The 20128-nt window shown below is 29.6% G+C and overlaps 1 protein-coding gene across 5 annotated transcripts in view; it reads left to right on the plus strand.

Moving 5' to 3' along the window:
• Positions 1-20128, plus strand: part of LOC123263719 (ELKS/Rab6-interacting/CAST family member 1) — a 64799-nt gene that overhangs the window by 17792 nt on the left and 26879 nt on the right. For all 5 annotated transcript variants that reach the window (XM_044726666.1, XM_044726667.1, XM_044726662.1 and 2 more), the window contains 3 exons: positions 5644-5793; positions 13907-14003; positions 15518-15573. In XM_044726666.1, the coding sequence (XP_044582601.1) occupies positions 5644-5793; positions 13907-14003; positions 15518-15573 (303 nt within the window). The remainder of the gene's footprint in view (positions 1-5643; positions 5794-13906; positions 14004-15517; positions 15574-20128) is intronic.

A 20128-nucleotide genomic window follows, 5' to 3' on the forward strand; every position in this document is an offset into this window, starting at 1 on the left:
ACTTTTCTTTTTACTAAAAATATTCCACACTAGATTTCATGCTTATCTTATAGTTAGCAATTGATTCGAATCTATTTTATTTCGAGGCCTTTCTTGTCTAGTCTATATAAATAGCTAATAAAAAAAAGTATTTATTTCTGCCCCCAGAACTGAAACAGTCTGCCAGTAGTTAAACGCAATAATTCTACAAATAAGTAACTTCTGACATAACTAAGCCTTACATTTCCATGAATACCTTGGTTATATTTTCTATATTATCGATTACCAGCGACCCTGATTTACTTGAAGACTTGAGACAGATTGATTTTATTTCTTTGAATAATTGAATAAAAAAATGATAAACAATCAATGATTGTAATAAATACATTATAACGGGGCAATATTAAAACCATAGCTTGTTTATAATTTTATCTGTATAATTGCTTTAAACAATATTTAGTATACACTGTTAGCTTGTTTAGTAACCTGAAGACAAACTGAGACAAGGGTGGCATCCAACATCACTACCACCAAGGGTTTAATGCCTCAAGGGAGGCTTAGCGTTTCGTAACTGTCGCGACAGATATGTATTGACGTAATCTTAAGCGCTTTTATCTTACGTCAGTCTAGCTTAATCTCATTTTATTTTATTACATTTATTCGCAAATTTATGTACAATAATTATTAAAATTACTTTGTTTCATTAATTAGTTTAATAAACGAAACTGATAACGCTTTTAAAATCGTGATATTTAATGAAGTATATCGATGAGTTTTTAAACAGTACACTGAAAAAAAATTAACTTGATTCAAAAGAAGAATTTTTTAATTAAGAAAATCATTTAGAAGAATTTTATTGTCTTGATTCAAGTATAAAATAATTTTAATAAGTTAAATAATTTTAAGTGAGAAATTTTTATTAATTTAAGTAAATTTTAATTGATTCAACAATTTTTTGTCTTGATCCAAGTTAATTTTTTTCCATTGTAAAGAAGTGACGAAAGGCAAAAGATTTAACGCAGTAGTCCCGAGTTCTATTCTCAGCGTCAGCCGAAAAAAAGTTACTATACAATTTAATTTTTTTTTTACATCAGATAAAATTATTCTAATTGTTAATAAAAAGCACAGTCATTAATTTTGGAAGTCGTCGAGTTGTAGAGGGTAAAAAAATGAAAACTAAAATCGTGATAACAGAAACATACAGCTATCAGCTAATTACATCCTTTTAATTATATTTTCCACAAAACTATTTCATCGTGAGAACAGTGACGTCATAAGCTTACCGGGTGTGGCCTCGACGCAGTGACGTCACGCTTCTGTTAGCCTGCTATGCATGAGCAAGAATAATCGGGTCAATCGTTGCACTCTCTGACTGTCCAGCATTTCCAGGCCCTTAAACTGTCGCTCACTCTTGATAGCCATTTCCCGAGCAATTTTTTTCTCACACGCAAACATTAATTACTTTTATAGCCACAAGTATCTACATATAGTTTTTAAATTAGTCAATATATTAGGTGGGTAAGTAAGGTAAAAGCCCCAATTTATGATCATGTACCAGTATATGATCGCTCCATGTATTTGTATACCTATATTTGTGAATATAGATATACAAATACATAGAGTGATCATATACTGGTACGTGATCATCTATTGGGGCTTTTACCTTACTGAAACATATCTCTGAATTACTTCATGACATTCACGGCACTTTTAAAATTTATTTACGTACTTTTTGATTATTGTTATTCTTTTTACAGTTTTTAAAATTTTTAACTTCCCGCTAAGAAAATAGAAGATTTTCAAAAATCGGGAAGTTATTGGTTTTACGCCGTTTTTCGAAAATCGAGGTTTCAACAGATCTCGACGTTTTGAAGCCCTAAGAAGCTTCCCTGACTATTTTTACGATGATGTCCGTACGCCTGTGTGTGTGTGTGTGTGTGTGTGTGTGTGTGAAAGTATGTGAAACGCTTATAACTTTTGAACGGCTGATTCGATTTTATCGCGGTTGGTGCCATTTAAAAGGGCTTGGCCAAACTTAGATTTTGAGTATAATTTGGACCAATTCGGATCAGTAGATTTTGAGAAATCTTAAAAAAACTAAGAAAAAAAATTTTTTCAAATGTGGTTTTTTTCGGATAACTTTTAAACGACTCCACCGATCAATTCTAAAAACTGATCAGCTCTAGACAATAAAAAAACACGTTGATCGACACCAAGCTGGTCGAAATTGGTTGATTCGTTCGAGAAATATCGTGAACGAAAGAAAACCGAAAAAAGTGTTTTTTCAGGATTACTCCGAAATTTTTGGTTCGATCAATTAAAACCTGAAAATAACTTATGAGAATGATAAAACTGCGTCGAATACCGCCAACCGCGTGAAAATCGGTTGATCCATTCAAAAGTTATTGCGGTTTGAAAATTCCAAAAATAGTGTTCTATGAAACTTCTATCAGACTTTTGAGCTGGGGGAGCTCAAATGCATAGGAATATTATCTCTTTGAATTCAGTGAGCTCAAAATATCACATAAATTATATTTTGAGCTCAAAAATCGCAAAAATGTCATAAGTACAATTTTAAACGCCCAGGTATGGAATTAGCGGGAAGTTGCAGGGATGGCCTTTAGGATGAACCGTTTTTCTAATTTTTTAATAGTAATATTGAATGTCTGAAAATTTTAACAATTGGTCAGGTATTTCAAACAGCGTTAGATTAATAATTATATAATTTTTCAAAGTTCTAAAATTTTTTACAACATTTTCATAGAGTATTAAATTATCTTAAGTCATAATAAAAAAATAGTTATTTCCGATATACATTTAATTCATAAAGTAAAAGATTTCGATAAATTTATAACTATCAGTAAAAAATAGTTAAACTTACCATTTGTTAATTTTTACCAACTTACCAATTATTAAACATAGCAATTTTTTAAATTAAATTAAATTTTCCTTAGTAATTCTTCTTAAACATCAAAATTTTTTGCTCACATGGAATTTTTTACAACTTGGCAAGAATTTTTATTAAATTTCAAAAAGACCGTTTTTCACGTACATTAGATAATTAGTTGATCTCAAATTATCGTTAGCTGAAAATTAAAAGATCATTATAAATGTTTGTATTAGCATAAATTATGTGGCAAATATTCGAGTAATATAAAATTGCATAAATGTTCAACAACGATTTGACGTAGATTGATATAATTCCCAGTAGGAAATACTCTATTGCATTCTCGGTATTGCTCGGTTTACTGTATTCCCTTGTCTATCGTACAAGCTTTAACTCACCAACTGATGATTGTATAAGTGCTTTAACAGTGGTGGACGAGTGTAATATTGATGCTTGCTATCAACTGAGCACTAAAACACACACATACTCACTATTGTTATACATATCACCGATGTTGTGACATTGCACGCAACCTGCAATATACTCTCACTCATTTGCTAGCCAATTTAATCTGACATTCAATGTGTAGAAGATTTTAGTACTTGCTTTCGTTAATTGAGGATATAGTTGATAAATATCGATTGTCTTTACATAAAGTTATTATTTATTCAATTGCTATCTAATCAAAGCTCTCGTCTAGATTTTTAAATTCTTTTAATTTTTTTTGAAATTTTTTCTTCCTTCGGAGAAAATAGTTTAACAAAATTTTTGATGACCGTTACGAAAAAATATAAAAAATTATGAGTTAGATATACTTTATTCGTTATCAGTTAAAGTCTGCAGATCAGCATCAAGAACACTTTACCGCATTCGCAAATCTACAAATTGCCTCAATACTGCTCTCAAAAGGCAATTGGTTATTAGTTTAATTCTGCCGACTTTTGATTATTGTGCAATTGCACTGACGAACTTGAGCTTGAGCTTGGAAAAGAAATTAGCAGTAGTATTAAACAACTGTCAGATTTGTGCTGCGGAGGCCGCTTGGGGTGCACATAAATGGCCCTCGGCTTGAACTTGGATGGCTTTCACCCCTGAATCGCCGACTATATTTACTCGGCTGTGCTTATTATGGTATACTTATGCTCGGTAAAAACGCGTTACTAAGCCGGAATATTAGGCCAAATCCCAACATTACTAGGCACCGGGACAACAATAGAATTGATACGCTCATAGCGCCGATCCCACGTACGTCAATGTATAAGAACTCTTTTTTCGTGCTTGGAGTTGCCCTCTGGAACTCATTGCCACCTGCTATTTCAAGTGCCGCAACCTTGGGGGAGTTTAAACCCCTCTGGTACAATCACTTGCTCGGAATTGAACAGGCTGAAGTCTTGGGTCCATAGTTCGGCCAGTAAGAACTCGATGGTGATGCTGTGAAATCCTCAGCTGTTAAATAGACTCTTAAACATAGTGCCTGATATCATGTTATCATTTTGAACTTTTTTTCTAATTACTTCCTTCTTTTCTTGTTAAGTTTTAAATTCAAGTGCATTCTGATGATAAGAGACCAAATAATAAACATTTTCTCAGTTGAAATTATTTTTTATATAAATGTTATATCTCATTGTTTAATTCTTATGTTATATATTATTACTTAATTTTTTTTTTCACACACTCTGTAATACTTTATGTATCTTTTGGCTGTTAGGGGACGTTGTCCTACAGCCAGTTAATAAATTACATTACATTTTTTTTGATTTATATTTCATATACATACTTTATTTGAACAATTTTAATTTCAATAAAATTTAATTATTTATGCGATACAAATTTTGTAAAATACACAAAAAAAAAAACTACTTGGTTTAAGAAAAATACTCTTCTCAAAATTTCACTCTTCACACTTTGAGATGTTCAATTCGAATTAATTCAAGAAATTTATTCTTGAATCAAAAAAATTGTTGTTTAGGCAAAGAAAAAAAGTTTTTTATCGACGAATTTTATCTATTCAACCAAGAACTCTACTATTTTTAAACAAAATAATCTATATTTTAGATTTCACTCAAAAATTTCTATGACTTGTTTCAAGAATACAATCCTCGGATTTCTGCTATTTTCTATGTCATCAAAAATACGTCTCAAGTTTTAAAATGGGTCTGAATTAAATATTTGTTTTTTTTTTTTTTTCGCTCTTTTGAATGAAAAAACTTGTTCTTGAATCAAGACTATAAAATTCTTTAAGAAGAACGAAATTATTTTTATCTGAAAAAAAAAACGTGTTTTTCAATGAAGAAATTGATTGTATCCCACGAAGATGAAAAAATATATGCGCACAAGATATATCCGAACATACATATATGTTTATATTTATTTTTTTTGCACAATATATATTGTAACTTCTGCGCCCCCTTATATGTTATGTATGCCACATAGATACCACATAGATTCTTCACATATAAATATTTTATACACACATATATATGATAATATTTATATGCGGGTAATATCTTGATCAAAAATTTTAAATTTTCTACGCTGCAAAAAATTCTTGAATCAATATAACCATTCTTTTAAAAATTATTTTCAAATAAAAATTACTAGACCGATCCACGCTAAATTTAATTAAACGTGTATCCATAGAATAATTTCAGTATAAAAAGTAGCGTAAGATTTATTCTGCGTTGCATAGAATAAATAACGAGTTTATTAATTTGTTAGATGAAAATAAATATTAATAGAAAGTTTTATTAAATCATTATTTGTCTTTATGTTAACAGAAACAAAGTATGATGGTAAGACAATTAGAAGAAGAACTGAGACTGAGAATGCGAGGACCAAGTGTAGAAATGCAACAACAAATGGAAGTTCTCTACAATGAAAATGAGCATCTTACTCGAGAAATAGCAATATTACGTGACACAATAAAGGTAAAAATATAAAAACTTATATCTTTAGTGAAATTGCAAAATAAACTAATGCTATTGATTTTAGTCATTGTTGTGATGTGTATTATCAAGCACAAAACCTTTCAATTGAATTTATCTTCATCATACATCGCTTCACAATAGAAATGTTTTTCATAGGCAAAAACATCAGTGCATGTTGTTAACAATAAAAATAGTAATAAGTAATAATAATGATAACAACTACAACAATGATAATAATAGAAAAATATAAAGAGAGAAAAATTGTAAAAGAAATCTATAGCGTACAGTAGTAAAAGTATTTTAGGTCAGTCGAGAATTTGCTAACGAGGCTACGGCCCCTCAAGCTGTCCGGGATTATGAAAGTCCTCAAAAAAAAAAAAAAAAAAAAAAAAACTAGCTTAATGCATTGCGTTGAATTTCAAACTTACTAGTGCTTTAATTCTCTCATCAATTTTTTTCTATCGATTAAAAACTTTGTGCTTTCAATCAAATTTTTGTGCTTTCTCTAATCAAAAATTTGATTTTTATTAAAATACTTTTTATCACTTCAATGAATGCATCCTGCTGCAATTATATAGTAATTTTGTATAACATTGTATTTATGAAATTTTTTATTCATTTAATACCATACGATGATTTTTAATGCTAAATTTACTCTGAAATTTTAATGACCCTGAGACTTCAGAAGAATATCTTAAAATTAATTTTACCCAAAAACGTAGAATATAATTTAAGTTGAACAAACTTTAAGTTAAGAGAAAGTGAAACATTTAGACATTATTAACTATACAATATATCTTAAAGAGTTATAAACGTAAAATTAAATGAAAAGGTGAAATGAACCAACAACACTTGGCAAAAATGCTACAACTGATGTTTATCGTTCATTTGTAGCCTTTATCTCGAGACAAATATAGTTTAGCTGATCTATTTTGCAGTACGTGTGACTACCGGCGACGCGCGAACTCTTCCGGCATTTTGAGTAGAACATGTTGAGCCGTGCAAAAGAAAACTGCATGCAATAATTGCACACTCAATCCTCAGTCGTTGCTTAGGTCAACCAGTTGTGACGTACGGGAAGCAACTGGTCGCCTTTGGCTATCAGCCAGATTATGCAGACAGTTCCTCTACTGGTACCGCTCCTCATTATCGTATCTCTCGATTATACACGCCCTCTTCTCCTTTCCACTTCTCTTACCTTTCCTTAATCTCAACAGTTGTAAAACCCCTTGAAAGTTACCGCAAATTCAACGTAAATTGAAAGCTTGCCGACCAGCTCTCTATCACGTACCATCCTACAAATTCCAAGTCACGTCTTCTATTTTTATATTTTTATAAAGCTATGTTAATGCCGGAATATAAATGTACAACTATTTATTAACTTCCGGCCATGGAAATCAATAATTTTCAAGTATTGGGAGGTTTGGTTTTCACTCCGATTTCAAAGATCGAGTTTCTAGCAAGTCCCCACATTTTGAACAGAGTTTCAAATGATGCAGCAAATTTGATAATCTACTGTCTGATAATCAATTCAGTACTGTTAAAGGTTAGTTCTATCACTTTTGCATTATCCATTAGATTTTTAGATATAGTTATAAAAAACTGAATTATGAACTAAAATCCAATTGATCATTCAAAAATATTATAACTGAACATCAAAAATAATGCATTAATTATTGAATAATGTACTATCAAATTTAAATATTATTTGCAACTCTGCTAAGAACCTAGTAGGGGAGAGGTGCTGCAATTGTAACAAGGGACAATTGTAACACTCAATAAAAAACTATTGAAAAAACTAAAAATTATTATTCTTTTTTTAAATTCTTGAAAACAGTAATTTATTGATTAGATCAAAGTTTCAGTTATTAATCTTGTTCCGATATCAAAACATTGAGAATTGTTGAAAATACGCGTGAAAACTTTTTCTTGTACGCTTCACAATTTTTTTAATAACAATTTTATTTTCTAATGTTAAGATGTGAGACTTGTATTAATACTTTAAGAGTATTGTAAAATCGAATTTCATATCAATTTACTGATTTTTGTTATTGTAATTAGATTTTTGTTAACAGATCAGCGTGAGCGTCAATTGTAACACTTGAACGAGTAGCAATTGTAACACTCAGAGTCGTGTATAGAATCTGCGCAAACTGGATGCGCCATAAATCTACTTTGGGATAGTGTATATTGGGCACTTGATAGAATTGTATTTTCAGATCTAGATTTGAAATTTAATTCGAGTATTGTTTTGACTTGCACAGATTGTAGCCGGAACATGACAAATCATGTGGATGCAACGTGATCTTCCCATGTTACTGCAACATGATTGTCATGTAGCCGAAACATGACAAATCATGTAGATGCAACATGATTTCATCATGTTTATTTACCAAGACTGCATCATGTTGCATTTACTATTTATTTTTTTCCGTGCAGTGTGTGCCTTTAGGGATGGCCTTTAGGGTCAACCGTTTTCCATATTTTTTTGAAAAAAACAAAACGACTTTTGATTGATTCATTTTTTAATCTTTCTGTTTTTCCTCTACTTCAACGTCTTCCATACAAGGGGGGTCAGCAAATTCAGTTCCTTCATCCATCCAACTTTATACTACAAGGTTACTATATACAGATCTAAATATGCCGCTAACACGTGGATAAAATATTAAATTTTATCTGGCGGGATCAATTTCGAAATTTTTCACTCAAAAATATTTGCAACGTTACAATATAAACTGAAAACATTAGGTTGGCAATAGCCTAGTCGGCTCGGTACCTGCATTTCGAAAGAGTGGGACCAGGGTTCGATTCCGGCGCGCACCAATATTTTTCAATGATTATAAACTAAGAATATGTGCGTTTCATTGCCAGCCTCTGTACCGGTCGGGTTTTCTGTGGTTTTCCCATATAGTTATGGAGGTAAAATGTCATTATAGAAGTACCTCCATACTATTTAAGACCGTAATGTAAATGCAGGTACTGATTATAACGCGTAAGTCGGCCACAGTCGCAGCACATGTGTGTCGGGCATGAAAGAAAAAATCCCGACATGCAGGGGGGTGGGGACGAAAAAGTGGTTGAGAGTTATAATGACGGGGTTGAGAGATTATATTGCGGAGAAAAAAGTGGAGAGACAATAATTCCCCACCCTCCCTTGTAAAACACTCTACAGTGATACAAGTAAAACCATCCTCAATTATAACCTCAATTATAAACTGAAAACGTCTGGCTTATATATTTTTATATTTTTTAGATATAAACCAACCAATTAGTCAAGTTGCAGATATGAACAAATAATTAAATTGAATTATTTTTTTTTGCATTTTAAAAAATTGATAACTTTTAATTTCAAAAAAATTAAAGCTGCAGAAATTGATATTTATGATTTTAAAAATCAGAAGTAAATTATTATCAAAGTCTACAACATGAACACATCATTTGTTTACATTTGAGCAATTAAATTAAAAACAAAAATTGATAACTTATTGATGCAGAAATGAACATGTCTGGGACTTGTATATTCAAACTATAACTAGCCAACTGTACATTCTGCATTAAAGGCAGACGTGAGCAAATCATTTAAATCAGGTCTTTTTTTTTATTTCATACTAATATCAATTAAAAAAACAGCGCAACTCAAACTGCAGAAATGAATTTTTCAGTTTGACTTACTGAAAAGTAACTAATTCATCACTTCTGCACGATGAGCAGATCATTTAAAAAAAAGTGCCGCTAGCTCTCTAACTATTTGTACTACAGATGTATGTTTACAAGCATGTTTGCACAACAATCACATGCTTGCAAAGGTGGACCATTTCTGAACTCCGCCGTCCATCTTACGGCAACAAATAAACATCTTATTTGTGAAATAATTAGTTCTATACTAAATAGAACTCTTACCCCATCTGGATTTTCTGAAAGTACAGTTTCTGACGAACAGAAACGTATTACAGATGTAGATTTACAAGCATTTTTGCACAATAATCACATGCTTGTAAAGGTTCCTGTGTGGGTCATATGTGGGGTGTATGTAAACCTTTCATAACTTTTGAATCGCTGAAACGATCGGAAGGAAGTTTACGGTATTCCAAAGGATTCCGCCAAATTCAAATTTACGAAAAATTTGAACTGATTCAGCCCAATAAATTTCAAAAGCCATTGCAAGAATAAATTAAAAAAAAATTTTTTTTTTTAGAATAATTTTCTAAACTATTGTATCGATTACTTCCAAAATTTATTCAGCTCTTCTACTCAAAAAAGACGTTGACTACCGCAAACCGTATTGAAATAAGTTGATTCCTTCGGGAGATATGGATAATAAATTTGTAAGAAAAATTGTTTTCAGATAACTTCTGAATTTTTGGTCAGATCGTTTTTTAATAACAAGTTTTCATTTTATTGTTAATAAACTGCATCGAATACTGAAATCATATAAAAATTGTGTGATTAGTTTGGGAGATATCGCAATTCTAATTAAAAAAAAAAAAAAAAAAAAAAAAAAAAACGAAAATTTCGTGATAGGTAAACTTTTCAGCTTTTTTTAGCATGAAAGTAGAGAAAAGTTTCAGAGATGGCTTGTGGGGTCAACTATTTTTCATACTTTATTAATTGTATCATCGAGAATTTTCCCCTTATAAGTTAAATGAATGGTAGGATTATAATCCGTCGAAAAGTACAAAAAATTGCAGTTCTCGTAAGTTGAACCGACCTTCTTTCAATATTAGCTTCTGATCTACATTTTTTCAGCTGTATTATCGTGAATTAATGTCTTAAAAATTATCTGATTATAGACTGAAATTATTTTTCAATCAATGAAATAATTATTTCTTTATTTATAAAATATTTCTTCTGTAAAATTTAACGTCTCCTCACAAAAGTTCTTTCTTATTTTGAAAAACAGAAAAAAACCAATTCAAAGAAATGAAAATTAAATTAACGAAAAATCAAACACCCTTTTGAACAGCTTTCTATTTTCAAATCCATATCAATATTGATACTTACACAACATCCTCACTATGTTGTTCTTTTATAAACTCTGAGAATGACACACTGCATGGTTCAAACATTTTAACAAAAATAAGAAGTGCCGCATGATTCATGATAAACGAATGTATGTATGCAAAAAATGATAAATTCATGAGATATCTTCTCGTAAAAAGATGGGAAGATTTATCAATGTGATGAGTCCATCAATTCTTATCCCCTAGTGTCTTATATACACACATACATTAAGAACTTTAAAATTCTGGGATGAATACTATTCTTTACGACAGTCTCTGTCTTGTTAAATTAACTTATTCATTTTTGCAACAATAGAAGTAAAGTAAAAAATTAAATAATTCCATTATTTCCATTTATTCTCGAATTTTTTCCGAATACATTTTTTTTGTGCTGTGGCATTCAGTACTATTATCTACAATTTTTAAAGGAGTAAGTAAGTTAAATTTTTATTATTAATCCAAGGAAACGAATAATTAACAAGAAAAGAAAATCCTGGGTGTAGAATGAATATTTTCAATTCAAGATAATAATTTAAAAAAATAAATATGAAAAAGCAATTAGTTAACTTTTTTCGGATATTAAAAAACTGACGATTTAGAAGGGGGCCTGAAACATATTGAATCTCAGTAATTTAATAACGGCGACATATCCGGAAAGTATGATTAAAATATCTGCCTAGGGCGAATTCAACTAAGCTGGTTTGATCAGTCCTTTATTCATTTGAAATTAAAATTGTATTCGTCCAATAACATCCAACTATTTCAATTTTTTTTATCGTTAAGAGAACATTTTATTGTAAACTAGTTACATCTATATTAATTTAAAATAATTAACTTGAGTTCCTGATATGGAATGGTAGTTTTATAATAAAATACATCTGAAAAACGGTTGACCCTGCAGGCTATCCCTAGAACGTCTCACTATATTCGAGCTGAAAATACTCGAAAAATTTCGTATGACAAAGTTTTAGGCTCTTCGAACTCAACATACAACTTTTATACATTTTCGAACTCGAAAATTTAGTGATTGTATTGTAGAGCATTTTTATGAAAATTTAGAATTGCAATATCTCCTGAACATATCAGCTGATTTTGGTATGGTTTGCGGCATTCAATGTAGTTTTTCAAGCACCAAAAGATCTATATTAATTTAAAAAAGATTAACTGATTTTCATTCCATTTGGATCATTTAACGTGATTTTTTGAGTTCAGAAAAATTATTTTCCACCTGCAAAATGATCTGACAAGAACGTTATTCCGAAAAAATATTTTTTTTGGAATTTTTTGTCAAAGGTTTTCATCAATTGACGTTGTTTTTATAGTAAAGTGCTGATTAGATTGTGGGTACGATTAGTGTAGCGGTTAAAAAGTTATTCCGAAAGATATCCCGAGTAAAAACATAAAATAGCCGCAACAGTGCTGCAACAGCACCGTACGGAGTCTAAGTGCCCGCAACACTGCCGAAATACAGCTGCAACAAATCTGTGACGAAATAATAAAATTGTGATTGCCGCAACACTTCCGCAACATCACCGCAACACGGCTGCACTGTCCCGAGTAAAAATTAAATTATTATTTTCTACTAAAAAATAATAAATTTTGATCGACCGCCGCAACACTGCTGCACCACCGCCGTAACACCACCGCAACACCGCCGTAACACCGCCGCAACACCGCTGCACTACCTTCGTTTGGTGGTATACATTGAAATAAAATATTTGTTGATCATTCAAATAGCTAAACTAAATTCTTTTAGTTAACTACGACTTGCAGCGCAGTTGGTAATGTTCGAGACTTTCATGCACATGACCCAGGTTCGAATCCCATCGCAGTTTAATCATTATATAAGATTTTTCCAGGGTATTTCGATAGGCGTGCTGCTTCTGTTCAACCCAGGGGACAAAATTAAAAATATACTTTAATAATACGACTAAAAAGAATCAATAATTTCGCGGTACTTTGGCCTGATTTAAAAATTTTTTTTCGTTTGAATATTAGGCATTTGAATAAAAGGAGATTAAACAATAGGTCTTACATTAAAATTTATGTTCAAGTTATTTATTAATTAATTATTGCGTGATAAATTAATTATGATGCCATTTTTTGTGAAATTGTAGCTATGCTTTAGCGGCGATGTTGCGGCGACGATTTGAATAACATCAAGCAGCGTGCAGCTGTGTTGCGGCGGTGTTGCAGCGATGGTTTAGATTAAAATTAAGCAGCGTGCAGCTGTGTTGCGGTTATGCGAGTCAAGAATAAAGATTTCGTGTTGCGGTGATTTTGTCTTCCAAACGGCAGCGGTGTTGCGGCAGTGGATAAAAATTTTATTTTTTAAAAATCAATTTTTATTTTTAATCGGAATTTTTTTTGATAATTTTATTTTGAGATTTTTCAGTATATTAAGGCTTAAATACACACACACACACACACACACACACACACAGTGACATTCTACCTAAACATAGAATAATTTTCTAATAGGACTTCTAACATGGAGATCTAATGAGAACTCGATTTTCGAAAATTGGAGTGAAGATCGGGTATTAATATAAATCTTGATAACTTTTACTGAAAATTTTTTTTTATGTATCTAAATAATGTGAAAATTCACAACGTGAAATTTATTATTTATGGAGTAAGATATACCACTGAGAATCTATTTCTCCGTTAATTGCATTTCCTTCGTTAAAGAGGCGCCATAAATTCGTTAGAAACGGGTGTCGGAGTATTGGAGTTGACACGCGTTGCTAATGGTACAGTACAACCTGGTTATAAGTTACATCGGATGATCTACTCACTCTCATGGCAGTTATATCTATATATGAAATATTTCATGTAAGTAGAAAAGAGAACGAAATACAACTTATAACCAAGTTGTACTGTAGTATCTTCAACACCTAATAAAGACAATATTTATTTTATTTTATTTTATTATTACTCACCACTAATTTATGTCACTAGATTAATTTTAATTATATTCGAATACATCGCGTGTTAATGAGCAGTAATGTTCATTCTGATGGAGATATTTTAAGCGAATCGTGTAGATAAAACAAACATGTGTTAAGATAAATATTTTTCATATTAAATAATGTTTAATGTTTTCGTTTCAGGAGCTTGAACTGAGAATAGAAACTCAAAAGCAAACTCTGCAAGCTCGAGATGAGAGCATCAAAAAGCTCCTGGAGATGCTCCAAAACAAGGGGATGGGTAATTATATAATAATTATATAATAATAAGAGATTTTTACATTCAATTATTTACATTGTTTTATTTATTGGACAATGAAGATCAAACATGATAAATTATTCCGGCAGTTTTTTTTTATAAACCTGAATAAAAAAATAAGCCAATTTTTTTTTTTATATTTTTTTCATATAACCTGCATTGAAAATGTGAGTTTCAATGCCTGTTGAGCCAACCGAAACTAGACAATTTCAGACCAATGCGACTGTGCCGGGCAGGTATCAATTATTTCTTCCCGGCGGACAGAAAATGATGATTTTCTGTCCGCGAGGTGAAGTTGCAGCTTTATTTTCAATCCTATCAATTGTTTGTTTATTTTATACCTTTATAATTGTCATTCTAACCGTTAACTGTACTGACATATTATAATTCTGTTATTAAGCATAAATAAGAATGATAAAAGAAAACTTGTCAATTTATGAATAATGTTTGGTAAAAAATAAACTATTACTTTCTATTTTATTTTATTATAAGTTTCATAATAAAATGGTATTTTCGCTGTTCGTCTGAAACTATCTAGTTCTGGTTGGCTCCAGACATTGAAACTAGCATTTTTAATGCAACTTATATGAAAAATATAATGTGTGACGCGGGATGAAACACGATTTCAGACCGAGTGATGCCAGCCCTCGCTTCGCTCGGGCAGGCAACTTCACTGGTCTGAAATCGTTTTGTTTCAGCCCTAGTCACACAATATACTATTACTTAAAAACCTTGCAGGGCAGATAAATCATAGGCGTGGAAAAATAAAAAATTTTATCGTAATGTCATCCAAAGAACCGAAGAAATACAAATCTTTGAAAATAAAAATATTTGTAGATGATATATGTATAAAAGATACATAAAGAATAAATGTGAGAAAATAAAAAAATATGATTTTACAACGCCGAGGAGTAAAAAAAGACAATAAAGATAACTAAAAAATAGTTTTTACCGTAGGTTTACGAAATATCAAGCACGTTTTGCTTCCGACTACTTTATTTAAAATAAGTCATTTTTCTTAGTTTTTTTTTTTTTTTACTGCACAGCAATAATAAAGAGACATAAAAAATTCATAAAATATTCCCTATAATACTCAATATTCTAGAAGCGGTTCATATCTCGATATTGCGGATTATTGAAGTAAATTCATCTGAATCCTTGTGACGTATTTTCATAACGTCAGAATATGAAACTCACTTTCATATCCAAGAGATAAACTCAAACATTTTAAAAATATTTCATGTGTGTTGCGTACAAAAAAATGTTGATATTAAAAAAAAATAAAACTAAAATTATATCTAAAACTGTTATTAAGAGCAAGTTATTATTTTTTCAATTAAAATATGAAACATTTTTAAATTAGTCATGCCAAAAATAATTAACACATAAAGTTTAAAACTGAATGATTTTAATTGGAAATTGGAAAAAAAGCTGGCGTATTGATTAGTGATATTTATAAACAATCTCGCGAGCTTCGTTCCTCTGTCATGTTTCAGGAAAAGAGGAGGAGAGGATCATGTTCCAGCAGATGCAGTCCATGGCCCAGAAGCAGGTCCTTAAAAATTTTCTATCCTAGTACTATTAAATAACTATTCACCCAAATCGTACTATATATCGATAACTAAAATATATTTAATTATAGTTATAACTATTTTTAAAATTAACCATTAAAATCAAACTAACGTGTCACGTACAAAATACATTTTTTCGTATTTTACACTGGGACGCATATTTATGTATACTTAGTAAGCTTGCACGTAGTTATTTTGTTGCGCTGTGCATTCGCTTCATCTAACTATCCCAGATATTCATCATAAATAATTTATTTTAATTAAACAAGCTGGAATATACTAATAATAATTATAATTACAACATTTCATTCATAAAAACATTCTACTGGGTATTTAAATATGAAGTACTGTGATAGTTATGGAGATTAGGGCGCATCATTCACTTAAAAACCATTAGCAATTCTTTTGCATTACTAAACAGTCTAGAGATCCCCGATGACAGTCCAAAAGCTCAAGAGGTAAAACACGTGTACGCAAAAAAGGCACAAAAATATTTAAATATTTAAATTACATTTCAAACATTTTTGCCCTTAAATATGCATACATTTTTTTATTTAACTTTCAACTCTTTTTATAATATTTATTACTGTACCCGTTTATTTTTCATATTACTAGCTCTGTGTTCTATAATCACTTTTACTTACAGCATTGTGCATATTTTTTCTAATCATTACACTAAAAAAAGTATTTTATACAACTAGTGCTGCAGAGTGCAATATTCCAGTACAAGCTGTATTTAATAGTTTATACAATGAATGCACTAAAAATACGCCGTTATCAAATGTTTTATGCAAAATTAGAAAAAAACGTCATTTTTGTTGTTTTTAGTATCACATCATTTCAAATTATAAAGAATAGTAATTTCAGTATTGCGTTGCTATAAAATGAATAAGTAACATTATAAAATTTACCCTGATGAAAAGAAAAAAAAAAAAAAAAAAAAAAGATTTAGAAAGATCAAAAAAATTGAATTTTAAATCGATTCCATGTTCGTTGTCATAGGTAGTGTTGAAAACTTTCAACGGAGGGCTTATGATTATTGAATTGTACCACTACAAGAGAGTTAAGTTCAACTTTTTGATAAGACTCTTAGCCAGACAATCCGTTTTATGACTAATTGTTTCCAAAAATAAATCGGGTAGCTCCATTTTTTTCTTCTGTTTATCAGTCTATTTTAATATTTATGTTTTTATCTGTTAAATAAAGATCACAAAAATCACGTTCTTATCTTTTCATGGAATAACCTGAATCAAAAAAATGAACTTACATGAACTTACTCGGTAAATAAAACAATTGATTTAAGTTCATTTTTTCGACTCGGGAAAATACATGTAGAGTTTGGTTTTTGGAAAGTATTTAGAAGTATTAAAATAATTAAATATTTCTAAATTTCTTCGAATCTCCCGTTGAAGTTGAATTGAATTATTATTGATTTATTTATTTATCAGAACTTTGAAACTATTGGCAATTGAAAACTATTAAAAAAGATTCTGTTTGAAAAAAAAAAAAAAAAAATCAAGTTTACCGAACGATTCAGAAGGGTTTAAAATTTAATATTTGATTTATTCAATCTTGTTAAATAATTTTTCTTTATCAGGGAACCAACTTCTATTGGACTATCTTTTATCTACACATTCTTTTACGGCTTTACGCAAATATATTAAACAGTTCCAAGGTTTAATTTGGTAATGTTAATATTCTGTAAATTCTATACATACACTGAAAAAAAATTAACTTGAATCAAGAGAAAAATTCTTAAACCAAGAAAATTAATTTGAACAGTTTCATTGTCTTCAATCTAGACGAAAAATTCTTGAATCAAGTAAAATTTACTTAAGTAATTTACCAAGAAAAATTTCTTAGTTTAAGAATTTTTTTACTCAAATCAAGAAGATGAAGTTATTCAAAATTATTTACTTGATTCAAGTACATTTTTTTCTGTGTAGCCAATATTACTAGCTACTATTTTTAAATAAAAGATGTTTAACGGCATATTTTTGAGCACGAACTATTATATATAAAATTTTCTCTTATCACTCAACTATAATCACTTACTTTTTTATTTCTTCCTATGATATATTTCAGTAGAAATTGTCTATTTTTATTACTTTGACTTTTGACTCTATCACATCAGACACAATCTCTAAATGCCATAATATAAATAAATATTTGATATAAAAACATGCCTCACGAGCACTCAAATATATTCGCACGTTACTTTTTATTTTAGCGGCGGTATGTGTGCTTTAGAACTTGCGTCAATCCTCCGCCAATCCACAACACTTTTTTCTTTATTCACATTTTATATTAAATTCGGATTTGAAAAATCTTAAGCTTCGATATTTTTCTTTAATTCTAGAATCCTATTTGAAATTCTGTCTGTACAGAGAAGCAATATTTAAAAATTTTAAACTAAAAAGTTATTTAAGTTCACAAATAAATTTCAAATCCGAATTATCGATTAATCGTTGCAATATTATAATTACTGTCTTTAATTTTTATTTAATCGTTGCATTAATATGTATGTGCTCGTTATAGATCCTAGGATCTAGGTGGAGGTTTCTTTCTATGTGTGTCTAGAGACCATTCAACGACAAAGAAATTAATTATTTTATTTAATATTCAATATATATTTATATTTAACTTTCTTCTTATTTTATTTTCTTTTTAATATTGTATAAATAGAGAGAAGAGAGTTCGGAGATTGCGTTTATAGTTATTTGTATACGTGTACAACACTTGCTCTCGTCACGTACTAATCATTCATATATATTGATATATTTGTATGTATTTAATCATGTTCAAGTTAATACCAATGAAACTATTGACTTCAATTATTTTAAATACACAAGGAATACAATTTTTACTCACACTAAATTTCGTCTTAATTTTTCTTAAAAATTTTTTAAAAAGATAATTTTATGTTCTTGCTCAATTTTATTGAAAATAAATTACTCATGTATAATTTTTTGATAATTTTTGAACAAATTAAAAACCTTAGAAAACTACCAAACTTTCTACTTCTTCATTTTTAGTTAATAATTTTTTTTGAACATGATTAAAATGCATCACAAAACATCAATCACCAATTCTATTTTCTTTTATTTATCAAATCCAAATATTCCTATAAGAATATATAAATATAAATCTCATTTACGCATCAACTTCCTAACGAATTTGTTTTATAATTTAAAAACGACCCATTTATATTTTATTATTTCTTCTTTTACTCTTTGCTGCTCGTGATAAATTGTATAAATATGAAAATAATTACCCATAGACATCACTTACTGTACATTTATGATAACACTAAGTGCGCAATAGCTGAAAAAAATTTTCAAACGTGTATAGTTGATCTGTTGTAATTTTTACAGCGCTATGATATTACCGAATAAAATTTAGATTATTAGCAATTATATAGAACGGGAGAATTGTGATTTTCTGATTGCATGTAAAAGAACAAACTCGCAAACTATATGGAGGGTTTTAATGTTATTTTAGTTTGTAAGACAATAGATTAAAGTTGAGCGAGTATTGTTCAACGTCATTGTTACTCCTTGGGGATCAATTGGGTCATGGTAGTTTTACACTAGGGATATACGGTTTCATTTCATTTTCCATTCCATCTAGACATTTTATTTTATTACGCTGGAACACACAAAATAATTAATTTTTTCCTCTGATAGATAAAATCTAATCTGTTTTTATTATTCAAAACCATTGCCTAACATTTTTATGCAAATGGTTTATTATTTTAATTATGGTTTTAACTCGAAAATACTAAATTATCATTATTATCCAATAATACTTGGTTAACAAATAAAAAAATTCTACAATTTCAAAATTTAAGCCAGTTGCTTATGTATATCATTATTTTTCACTAAATTAATTGTTTTTTTTATTTAGAACTGTACATAAAATATTAAAGCAAAGATAAATGTCTCATACAATGAAATTAAAAAAGTAAAAAATTAAAAAAACAATAAATACGTTTATTCACACTTGTGAATAATTTGTAATCAATTTATTACAGAGATTAAATTCTAATTTTACGATAAATTACACATTTTTCTTAATTACTGTAAAAAATAATTTTTAATGTACGTAAAAAACGAAATATGTAAATAATATAATAGTAAGTGTAATTAGTACTAGCATTAGCATGAAATGAAACTTAACGTTTCTTAAAGATTTAATAATTGTCATAATTAATTTTCGTGAATACTTCCTATGTAACGCAGCAAAGAGTGTAAATTTCATCTAAAAATAAATAAAAAACAGCTTTTCATCGCTAATCCGCTTATTCTCTTTAATTTTATTAATTTACTTTATCACTTCTGCCGAAAGACCACCAAATTAAAAATATTAAATTCTTTCCGAGGATGAAAACAATAATTAACAATATCAGCAAAGCTTAAATATAAAAGTCAATAATTAAGGCAACAACTAAAAATAAATAAAATGCTGAACAATAATGCGTGGAATGACTTGCTTTGAATGTGTAGGAACGTTATTTATTTTATTTAAAATAATAAC

The sequence above is a fragment of the Cotesia glomerata genome, linkage group LG4 (genome assembly GCF_020080835.1).
Source record: "Cotesia glomerata isolate CgM1 linkage group LG4, MPM_Cglom_v2.3, whole genome shotgun sequence".
Taxonomy (NCBI): Eukaryota; Metazoa; Arthropoda; class Insecta; order Hymenoptera; family Braconidae; genus Cotesia; species Cotesia glomerata.